The sequence below is a fragment of the Aquila chrysaetos genome, chromosome 16 (genome assembly GCF_900496995.4).
Source record: "Aquila chrysaetos chrysaetos chromosome 16, bAquChr1.4, whole genome shotgun sequence".
NCBI classification, from domain to species: Eukaryota; Metazoa; Chordata; class Aves; order Accipitriformes; family Accipitridae; genus Aquila; species Aquila chrysaetos.
Window position 1 is genome coordinate 30,596,702 of NC_044019.1, and position 12,171 is coordinate 30,608,872.

Below are 12,171 nucleotides of genomic sequence, written 5' to 3' on the forward strand. Positions count from 1 at the left end.
TGTCCCCAGCGCTGCGATAAACGAAGTGCCTGCTTCTTAACTTCACGTTGGCGTTAAGGAGTTTTATTCTGGATTTCGGTAACGGTTTTGGCGACCCAGATGGGACCTTGCGAGTGAGACTGGACGAGATCGAGTGTTGATCGAACTCCGGCCGGCACCGAGGTATTCTCGGGGAGAACCGTCACCCTCGACTCGCAAAGCTCCTCGCAGCGTTCCCTGGAAAAAAGGTAAGGCGCCGCTTCTTTGGAATTTCTTTGGAAAGCCTGCCCCTGAGGTGTGGCGAAAGCTTCGCAGGGTTGGGGCTCGGAGGGTACCCGTTTGCATTGGAAGCCTAGGCGTCCGCCCGTAAGTCATAAGCGAAAGTTATTGCTGGGTTGGACTTTGTGTATTATTTGGGACAACTGTCATTTGCATTTGTTTGGTATTGTTTGGTATTTGAATGTATGTAAGTATCATGGCATTAGCGAAGTTGTTTAAGAATGAGAGCGCAGGAAATATAACTGCTGATGAAAAGGTACCAAAAACATCACCGTTGGGATGTTTATTGGCACACTGGGGTGAATTGGAGGAAAAATGGGAAACAAACAGAACTTTGAGTTATAATGCTATATCGCAATTACTGTTGTTTTGTAGGAGAGAGAGTAAATGGAATAAAGTGCCATAGGTCGATTTGTTCTTTTTAAGTGAACGTATCTGACGGGGACCGGAGGGGAGTCTCCCAGCAGAACCTCTGGTTGCAGCTAAACTGGGAGAACAGAAAATTGAATTTGAATTGACACTAGAGTCACCTTTTCAGTTTTAGATACCTTAGAGGGAGAGTTAAGTTTTGAAGAAATTGGTGGTGTTGGTGCAACAAGTGAACGAGAAACTAGACCCTTCTTTAAATCTTGAACAATGAAATTAGGAAAGCAACGGGTCACTCAGCAGTTTTTGTACGTGCCAAATTCTCCTAAGCTCCTGTTAAGGAGAGATCTATTGGAGAACTTAAGAGGCAGAAATTAAATTAGAAAATGGAGAGGTTAAAATTTTAATTCCAGAAACTAAACGTATCGAAGCAGTGGCTTTGTTGTTACAGGATGGTTACCGAAAGCCGAAGATTATACCGGTCAAAGTATAACGCTGTAATTCCAATCGTCTGGACTGGGAAGTTCCCGGTAAATCCAAAAAGCAGAACCTGTGAGAACTGATTTAAAGCCAGGATCGAATCCGGTAAGAATTCAACAATACCCCCTAAAACCGGAAAGTCGGAAAGGGTTAGTATTGATAAGACAAACATTTTTAAGACGTAAATTGTTAATAGAACGTGAATCCAAATATAACACCCCGACCTTGCCTGTTGAAAGGCTAACGAAAAAGATTATAGATTAGTTCAAGACCTCAGAGCAATAAATCAAATAGTACAAGGTATTCATCCGGTAGTAGCAAATCCTTATACTTTGTTAACAACCCTGACAGAGAAACAAGAATGGTTCACAGCGTTAGGCTGAAAAGATGCCTTTTTCTGTATTCCCTTGGATCCCAATAGTCAAGAGCTTTTTGCTTTTGAATGGGAAAAGCCTGAGACTGGGAGAAAAAACACACTATACGTGGACAGTCTTGCCTCAAGGCTTTAAGAATAGTCTTACCATTTTTGGAAATCCATTGGCACAAGAATGAGAGATTTGGAAGAAAGAAAATAATCAAGAAATCTTGTTGAAATAGAGGGATGATCTGTTAATTGTAGCTGAGGTGGAAGAACAATGCACAAAGTTAACTATTAACTTTTTGAACTTTTTGGGAATCGGTGGATATCGAGTGTCAAAAGAAAAAAGCCAAAGAACCCAGAAAGAAGACACTTATTTGAGTTTTAAAATCCTAAAAGGACAGAAACAATTAGGAGCTGAGAGAAAAGAGGCAATCTGTCGTCTCCCCGAACCTAAGACCAAAAAAAATTAATGACGAGCATTTCCGGGAATGGTTGAGTGGTGTCACCTGTAGATTATCAATTGCGCCTTGCTGGTCCGACCTTTATACGAGCAGCTCAAAACCTCAAGCAATGGATTGGACTGATGCCGAGAAAGCCGCTTTCAAAGAATCGAAACAGGCTGTAACGGGGGTGCCAGCCCTAGGCCTGCCAGATCTCACAAAGACATTTGAACTTTTTACTCGTGAAAGAAGAGGTATAGCTCTGGGTATCCCGGCCCAATATTTAGGGCCAAGTGGGCGAGCTGTGGCCTACTTCTCGAAGCGATGAGATCACGTGAGTCTGGGATGCTCTGGTCGTCGGAGAGCCGTCGCTGCAACTGTGCTACTGATCCAGGAAGCTCGTAAGTTCACCTGAGGACAAAGGATTACTGTGTGTTTCCCATATGATAACTGTTGCGCTAAAACAGAAAGGGGGGCCTTGGTTATCCCCTAGCAGAATGCTGAAATACCAAGTGGTGCTGCCGGAACAAGATGACGTTTGCTTAAAAACTCGTACCACCGTTAACCCTGTTGCGTTTTCAACAACCGATCGAGTTAAAGGAGAACTGGAACGCGACTGCTTGCAGACAATCGAAAGAGTTTACTCCTGCCGACCGGATCTCTGAGATGTGCCACTAGAAGTAACAGATTGGGAACTATATACCGACGGAAGCTGTTTCATCTGTGAAGGAAAACGTTTATCGAGATAGACAATAACTACCGAGGAGGTAATTGCGTTGCAAACTTTGCCTTCGATGATATCTGCCCAAAAGGCTGAATTGATAGCTCTCACTCGAGCTCTGGAACTAAGTCAAGGAAAGCGAGTCAACATTTGGACAGACTCAAAGTATGCTTTCGGAGTAGTACGTGCACATGGAGCGATAACGGAGAGAAAGAGGACTCTTATCTGCACAAGGAGCCGCCATTCAGCATGCAGAACAGATACTGAAATTGTTAGAAACCGTTCAAAAACCAACAGCAGCCACGATAATGCACTGTAAAGCACATCAGTTGGGTAAGACTGTTCCTAACGCAGGTAACCGACTGGCCGATAAAGCTGCTAAAGAGGCTGCAGAAAAAGGCATCCTAGCACTAGTTCCAGAGAAAAGTATAAAATTGCCTAAAGAAACTCGAAATTAGAACGAAAGAGATGAAGAATTAATTGTTAGATTGCAGGCTAACAAAATGAAACAGGACAGGCTGTAACACCGACAGGTCAAATAACAGTCCCGCCCACAATAATAAGAGAAATTGCCCGAGCTGAACATAACAAAGTATATTGGGGAACAGAAGGTAAAACATGACAAAGATTGTTTAAACGGTTATAAGCGGATGTGAAATGTACGTATAAAACGATCCCCAAATCAGTAATAAGATTATCTTTGGAATTATTAAATAAGGAAATTTTTTAGGGGAATATTAGCAAATTGATTTTATAGAATTGCCTTGAAAAGAAGGATATATCCTAGTTTTAGCTGATATCTTCACTGGGTGGCCCGAGGCCTTCCCTTGTCGTACCAACAAAGCGAGAGAAGTAGTCAAAGTCTTGCTCAAAGAGATAATACCAAAATATGGGGTGCCCGTAAGAATGTCACCTGACAATGGCCCTCACTTTATAGCAAAGATTATGAGACAAGTTGAGCAAAGTACTATCTATAGATTGAGACTATCACACCCCATATGGACCACAAGCAAGCGGCGGGGGGCGGGGGGGAAGAATGAATGAACTATACCCTTAAGCAACAGTTGAGTAAAATTTGTCAGGAAACCTCACTCACGTGGGTTAAAGCCTTACCGACGGCTCTATTAAGAATCAGAGTATAGCCAGAAGAGAAAGAAAATTTAAGTCATTATGCAATGTTATATGAAAGACCGTATCAAGAGTCCTATGTTCTGAGTACCTGGAGTGCCTTTGGAGATATGTTTTTAAAAGGTGTTATGATTTCTTTAAGCAATTCTTTTCAAGAACTTCGTCAGTATGTCTCCGCAGCTGGACCCTTAGAATTGGACGTAGCAGCGCATCCCTTCCGACCCGGAGATGGAATATATATAAAATCGCTGAGAAGCGGCAAGGACCATATCGAGTCATTTTAACAACACTTACAGCAGTAAAGGTCTGGGAGAAGAACCTTGGCTTCATTATTCAAGAATAAAGAAAGCACCAACAGGAAATTGGAAGTCTAAAGAAACTGGCCCTTTGAAACTGAAAACCTCCAAGTAAGTTTCACCTTATCTATTTGGGAAAACAACTGTGTAAAGTTTATAATATTGGGGTTGCTATTAGGAGTATTGCCAAGGGCAGTCATCTTTTTGTGTGTTACAGGGTTTAAGTATTTTTTTCGAGGGGTTCTAAACATAAGGTAAACAAAATGAAACAATTATTGTCTGAGCTATTAATCTTGATATTCACCGTTCTTGTAATTTTGATTAAAAAAAATAAAATCTAGTTTTGTAATTGATTCAAAGTTTTGTAAAGACACAAAATTTAACCTCGATAACAGCCTGCCTTCCGATTCCAAAGTCAGATGAAAATCTAGTTCCGTGGAGAATACTGACATTGAATTTAACCAAAACTTGAGAAAAGACGTAGAACGATGAGAATCATTTTAGCAAATTAAACTGGATGGATTTAAAAGGCAATTATTTTTTTCAACTTGAAAGAAGGAATTATAGCATTTTGAATAATAACATTACCAAACCATCCACCTCACGGACAAAAGAATTAATTTATCGCCCTCAGGGAGCAACTTGTACAAACACCCCTTGGGGCTGTCAGTTGCCAAAACCGTAGAGACAAGTGCAAAAAGGAGCTTGGGATCCTATTTAAAATCTAAAACGATGTTTAGAATTTACTGGAGTTCCAGGATCCTCGTTAGATCCACCCAGAGTCAGGACCATCTATGGAAATTTAGATCGGTTTAGACAAACGGAGAAAAATCACACATCCTGAACAGAACGGTATGAAAGTTTATACTTGCCACTCCTCTGACCCCCAAATCCAAAGACTTTCTCTAGTAGCTAAAGCTCTAAGATGGGGGATGTATTTGTAGAAAGTATAGTAACATTTTAAATGATCCTGGGTCCCCTCTTAATAATGGAAAAAAATTAGCTTGGAATTGACTGTATTAAAGGACAGGTGAAAAGTTTAGGGTTAACTGTTTGGGTGAATAGTGATGATACGTGATCCACTCACCTTTTCACGAAGGACAAAAGCAAATAATGGACTTTAGACTTAATAACTCTATCCTCTCTCTGGAAGAAATCTCCCTTGTGGCCTCGATGGTGGGCCTGGGTAAATCGAAAAGAAGATACCTGGCAATTGCCAAGTCTTAGAACGAAAATAAGATGGGTATTAAAATCTGTATTTTTACCCCAGTTAACAACTCTTCAAAATAAGATGACTCTTGACACCTTTCATTCCATAAACGAAGCGCCTGCTTCTTAACTTCCCATGGGTGCTCAGGAGTTTTATTCCGGATTTCGGTACCACAGCTGCGGGCCGGGACTGGAGGAGCCCCAGGTGCGGGCAGTGAGGCTGATGGCGACGGCCCCTCCCTGGAAAGGGGGGGGGCTGCCGGGGGAGGGGCCGGTGGGAGCCCAGGCAGGAGCGGAGCAGTGGCCGGGCTGCGGCTGCCCCTCGGGAGAAGGTGAGCGGGGCCGGGCGCCCCTCGGACCGCGAACGTCCCAGGCGGGGGTGGCCCGGTGGAGGTGGGGGCCGCCCGTGCCGAGGCCGGGGGGGGGGGGGGCTGGGAGCACGTCGGCCGAGGGGGGGGGGCGCGGGCCCCGTGGCGGGGCTGCGCAATCGCCCGGCGGGTCCCGGGGAAAACCCCGAGGAGGACGGCGGGGTCCGTGTCGGACGCACGGAGCGGCAGCGGGGGGGGGGCCGCGCCGAGCCGGGCGGGGGGGGGCCGCGCCGTTGTTACCAAAAAGCTCGGAATGAAGAACTTATCAACACCAATTTAGTGTAGATAAGCAGACACTTCTTTATTGACGGCCGGGTGCGCGGGCGAGTCCTCTCACGAACCACGCACACCTGTCTTCAAAACAATACACCTTATATTAAGACTTATCGATACATATTCATTAGATTTCCAAGAAAAGTTATACATATTCATTAGATTTTTGGGAAATCATTAGCATATGTGAATATCTTTTACGCAGGCATAGTGAAGGTCTCTCCGAGGCGTGGTAAGTCTTGGAGGCGGGTAGCTTTTGACCAGGAGGTGTGTTTTGGTATTATAATGAAGCAAAGTTCGTCTAGAGTTTATGATTTCTTCACCGATGTTATGGCAACAGGTGCAATCCATCCTTTTTGACAGTAGCTATGCAGTTATCTCTAACGGCTCTAGCCAGGGACCTTCCAGGAGCTTTGTACTGCACATTCTATCTTTGGGGATCGGCCGCTGCGTTCCAAACAGGCCGTTGTCAGGTAACGTACTGACAACTCTTACACCACCCCGTTGTCAGGTATTTCTTTATCTTGTTATTTAAGTTCTAAATGTTCCTACTAGATGATTTTAGTCAATTTCTCCGGCCTTGATACGGGGCTATACAGGGGATTTTACAGCAGACACTGGTTGGTGGTTAAATATATAAAATACAACATACATATGATTTTGCTAAAATATTAAAACTAAATATGATTAATTCTAACTAATAACAAATTAATGACAAATCAGTAACATTTCCCCCCTTTGAAAGTGTTGAAAATTATTTCAATACTTTCACATCATCTATCTAATATTTATTTATTATTATTCTGAGAGTCAATATTTGTTTCGGCATATACTGGTGGTGGACTGTATTCTGGTGAAACAATTGGAACCTTTCTCATGATCATGCAATTTACTGTAATTCTATTGGTAAATTGTTTCTTCAGACATTTTTTCAGGAATGCTAATCAATTGGTTTGTTTCTACTTGTCTTTTTGTTCCTGATTATCAAATCAGTCCAGGTTTCTATTATCATTATCTGCTAAACTAATATAAAAAAAACAAACACAAACAGATATGAAAAATTAGACATGTTTCAGAGTCAGTTTTAAAGTTTTTGGATCCCGGCTAATTTTTCATGGAGTAGGTGTTTTCTTCACTTGAATGTAGTATATCCAAACATCTGATTTTGTAATTCTAATAGCTGTAAAGGTGGTTAACAGTATCTGGAAGGGTCTTTTTCAATGTTCCTGCAGGGTTCGGAAGTCCACGTTTTCACATAGACATAGTCTCCTGGTTGTAAGTTATGCACCGGAACTTCCAGGGATAATGGTCTATTCTACACCACTGCTCTCCGAATTGCAGTCAAAGTTTTTCCTAAGGAAAGCAAATAGTTATACACATCTTGTTTTCCTTTTACCTGCATGTTCGGGTTTGGTTCTGGAGATTCATAAGGTTTCCCATACAATAATTCATAAGGACTGACTGAGGTTCCACTCTTTGGCTGTATTCTGATTCGTAATAATGTCAATGGAAGTGTTTTGAGGTCATTTTAAATTAGTCTCTTGACAAATTTTGCTTATTTGTCTTTTAAAGGTTTGATTCATTCTTTCTACTTTCCCACTGGATTGTGGCCTCCATGGGGTATGTAAATCCCATGTGATACCCAGAATTTTGTTAACATTTTGGACCACTTCTGCAACAAAGTGTGGACCTCTGTCAGAAGAAATTCTAATAGGAACTTTAAACCTTGGAATTATTTTTCGTAGTAACCATTTTACTACTTCTTTTGTTCGTGTGGAACGACAGGGAAAAGCTTCTGGCCATCCTGTAAAAGTATCAACCCCCACCAGGATGTACCGATACCCATTCTGTCTAGTAGTTCTAAAAAATCTACTTGCCAATAATCTCCAGGCTCTGTACTAGATTTTATTCGACCTCTTTGACCTTTTCCTGATTATTGGATTATTTTTCAAACATACTTCACATTTTGCAGTTATTTTTTTTTAGCTATTCTTAACATTCTGAGTGATACCACTTGTTTTTTGTAAGGAAGTTATTAAGGCTTCTGTTTTCCAGTGACACTCCTGATGCTTTGTTTGAATTATTTCTCTCATCAAAAAGGGTGGAACTACTACTTGTCCTTTAGGTGTTACCCACCATCTGGCTAGGTTTTTCTTAGCATTTAATAATTGACCTAGCTTATCATCTTCCTCTGAGTATTTTCGTTTTTCCCTAGGGAGAGTTACTGTTTTGGAGGGAATTAATGCTATTTGCAATGTTCGTTCTTTTGTTATCTTTCTTGTTGTTTGGTCGGCTAATTATTTCCAGTGATTTCCTTTGTGTTTCTAATTTGATGTGTTTTACAGTGTATGATTGTTACCTGATCTGGTTTCTGAACTGTTTGTAATAATTGTAAATTTCATCTTGGTGTTTAATATTTGATCCCTGGGAGGACAATAATCTTCTTTCTTTCCACAGTGCTGCATGGACATGTACCACTTCAAAAGCATACTTTGAATTTGTCCAAATATTTACTTTCTTCTCCTCGCTTAGTTCTAAAGCTCGAATCAAAGTAATAAGTTCTGCTTTCTGAGCTGAGGTGGTACTTGGCAATGCTTCTGCTTCTATAACTGTGGTGTCTGTTGTTACCGCATATCCAGTGTATCGAACTCCTTGTTCTATAAAGCTGCTACCATCTGTATACAGGTCCCAGTCCGGTCGCTCCAATGGTACATCCTTTAAATCTTCACGACTGGAATAAACATACTCAATAGCAGCCAGGCAATCATGTTCCAATTGTCCTTCTTCCTGTATGGAACTTAAAAACACAGCTGGATTGCCAGGTTAGTTGCTTTTAAAATTACATCATCTTGTTAATATTACTTGGTACTTCATCATTCTGCTCAGAGATAGCTAGTGTCCCCCCTTTTGTTCTAGAACAGTTTTCACCATGTGTGGGATATAGACTGTTATTGTTTTTCCCAAAGTCAATTTCCGAGGTTCTTGTATAATCATCACTGTTGCAGCCACTGTTCTAAGACAATTTGGCCACCCTTTACTCACTGTGTCCAGTTGTTTGGAGAAGTAGCCAACTGGTCATTTCCAGCTCCCCATTTTCTGGGTTAACACACCAAGTGCCAGGTGTTGTCTTTCATGAACGAACAGCTGAAAACCTTTAGTTAAATCAGGGAGGCCTAAAGCAGGTGTAGACATTAAAGCGTGTTTTAACTCTGTAAAGGCCCTTTGCTGTTTTGGACCCCACACAAAGGAAGAGTTCTTTTGGGCCTCATATAACGGTTTAGCTATTAGACCGTAGTTCATGATCTAAAGACGACACCACCCTGCCATTCCCAAGAACGCTCTAAGTTCATGGATATTTTTTCGGCTCAGGTATACTACAGATGGTTTCTTTGCGATCTTTTCCCAATTGTCTCTGCCCTTTTCGAAATCTCAAAGCCCAGATATATCACAGTCTGACATGCTATTTGAGCTTTTTCCTGGATATCTTGTACCTATTAGTCCCAGAAAATTCAAGACATCAATGGTTACCTGTATGCAGGTAGATCTTTCTTCTGTAGCAATCAATATGTCATCCACATATTGTAGAAGGAAATGTTCAGGCCTTGGTTTGTCCTGTTTCTCAGATTTCAAGCTCTTTTGGCCAGCTGTTTCCAAAATTGTGTCAGGCTATTTTTAATCTTGGTTAGTCTGTCCGCCTGTCACTACATCTTTGCCCAGTTTTCTGGATTTCCCATTCTAAAGCAAACACTTTCTGCTTTCCTTCTCAAGGGTATGCAAAGAAAGCATTTTTTTTTAGATCAAGCACTGTAAACCACTGATGAGATCTCCTTTAAACGCTGTTAACAATGTATAAGGATTTGTAACCACAGGATAATATATCTTTGGTTATTTGAATTCACGTGTTCTCAAATCTTGTACTAACCGGTATTCTCCCGAGGGTTTTTTTAACTGGTGAAGTAGGAGTATTATATTCAGATTCACATTCCTCCAAAATTTTATACTTCAAAAATTTGTCAATCAATTTCTTTAACTCCTGTCTACCTTCTGGTTTAATGGTATATTGTTTAATTTTTAACTGTTTCTCTGCATCTCTTTTAATCTATTTTTACAGGTGCTGCTAATTTGATTTACCAGGAATATTGTTTCTCACACTGTAGGGATCACTGCAAATCCACCTCTGGTGAATTCTTGCTCCTCCACTTTTCTTGGTATCATTAGGATTTCTCCTGTTTTTGACTCAGGTATCTTCAAAAGAGTTCTCCTTTCTTAAAACAATTTGTGCATTTAATTAGATAACAAATCTCTTCCTAACAAGGGTATCGGGCATTCTGGTACATACAAAAATCATTGTGTAATTATTTTATTTCCAAATTCTACTCCAGAGGTTGCAGGAATGGTCTGTTTTTCCTTCTTTCCCTGTTGCTCCTACTATGTTTGTTGTTGTTTTGTTTCAATTTTTCCTTTGACAAGTATTTAATACCGAAAATGTCGTTTCCTGTATCTATTAAGAATTTAATTTCTTTTTTTCCAGCTTAATTATAACCAAGGCCAGCTGGGTTCCCCTCCGGTCCCCTTCATCATCTAAAACTATCATTCTGGCTACTTCTTTTGAATATTTCCCTTGAACACTGCACATTGGTAGGCCAATCTTTTCTCCATGTCCTCTTCCCGACACAAAACATACTGATTCACTCCTAGGGGGTGTTAAAATTCTGATTGCTAAAATTCATAATCCTCTCCGTCTACTGCCACTTCGTCGTCTTCTTCTAACCTCATCCTCTGTCTGTTTTCCTGTCATTAGCCAATAATCTATTTTCTCTAATTTCCTTTCCTCTTTTTCCCTGTTTTATTACTTTCCATGTTGCTCCAACATTTTATTCAAAGCTCCTTGAATTCCCTCATCTCTCCGCTTCTGAAGTTTTCTGTCTTAGTCTGGTGCGAGCTGCCCCATAAAAATCAAAGCCAACTTGTATTCTCGAGCGCCTCTGTTTTTCTATTCTTAACAGTATTTCTTTCTGCAGCTTCCTTCATCTGTCCAGAACGCGGGAGATTCAATTCTTATCTTGTCTCACCTCATATAATTTAGACCAATTCACAGATAGCATGTTTATACGTTCAATATTAAATCTATTTCTGATCCGACTCAGCCTTTCTCTATGTTCCACGTTATTTGGATCCCACTGCGGATCCCTACAGAAAATCTGTCTCGATAATGTTCCACTATTGTCCCACTCAATACTCTGCTACTGTCTGGTCTGTCTTTGCCGTTTTTAGTACTCATCTTCTTTTCTGTATCATCCAACAATTATCCAAGTCACCTTTAAATCACTTCCAGCCTGGATTCTGGGCGTTCTAATTATAGTAAAAATCCACTACTCTGCACACTCTCAATACTTCGTCTACTATACTCCAGCTTGCTGCTTCCACGCCATCAAGGCCAAACCAAAAGGGCCTTTTGCATAACACGGTCTCATTGTTACATCCAACTCCTGCTCAAGGGAGTTATGTGTTTGTTGCCTGCTGTCAGGTTTTTTGAGAACTGGGGGTATAATCACAAATCTCAGACTGTCTTTCCCCTGTATCCTCTATTCCACTGCTTTCTGTTTCGTCTTCTTCCATCTTTTCCTATTCTCCCCCCCATTCCTTCCTCTCCTGGGAGGGATATATCCACTCTGGCCCTTCATCCTCTTGTGGGGGCAATATCACATTGCCAGACAACATTTCTTCTCTTTCTTATTCTCAAAAGTTATGCCATTACCAAATTTGTCCCTACTAACTACTTGCCACTCATTCTGCCAACTTGTCCTCTGTCTTAAGTGAAACAACAAAATCACATAATTATTTCACTCCTTTCCCCTCTCCGTTCTACAAACAACATTAACTGCAGAATGGGTGTTATAATTCGGGTCCCTTCACGGGCTACCTTTCTGAGTCCTCTATGTATAACAGAGGTCCACCAATGATTACAATATTCAATCATTTATTTTTGACTTAAATCACATATAATCACTCTCCACCCTAAATTGGTGCCAACAAGCACCAACGGTAGATGTTGTTCGGGTACTTTCCACATGTGGACAATTTCCCATATCTTACTCTTAAATAATTTGGCAAATGCCCATTATGTTTATACCCAATACTAAATATCTATTAACTTATAACAAATATCAGAATCATAAATCAATTGCAGATGTTTTAAATATCAAACCAAATACCAAATGCCAAATATACAAATCAAGTTTCAAATACGCAAATACATATATCAAACCCA

General features: G+C 40.8%; 1 protein-coding gene across 1 annotated transcript; it reads right to left on the reverse strand.

The window, feature by feature from the left end:
* Window positions 1–41: 41 nt before the first annotated feature.
* On the reverse strand, window positions 42–5,738 carry LOC115351628 (E3 ubiquitin-protein ligase ZNF598-like; the record flags this gene model as incomplete). Its single annotated transcript, XM_041129046.1, has 4 exons — window positions 42–216; window positions 1,085–1,174; window positions 5,138–5,272; window positions 5,356–5,738. Coding segments are annotated over 4 exons (771 nt in total), but the record flags the coding sequence as incomplete, so codon positions are not given.
* Window positions 5,739–12,171: the final 6,433 nt, after the last annotated feature.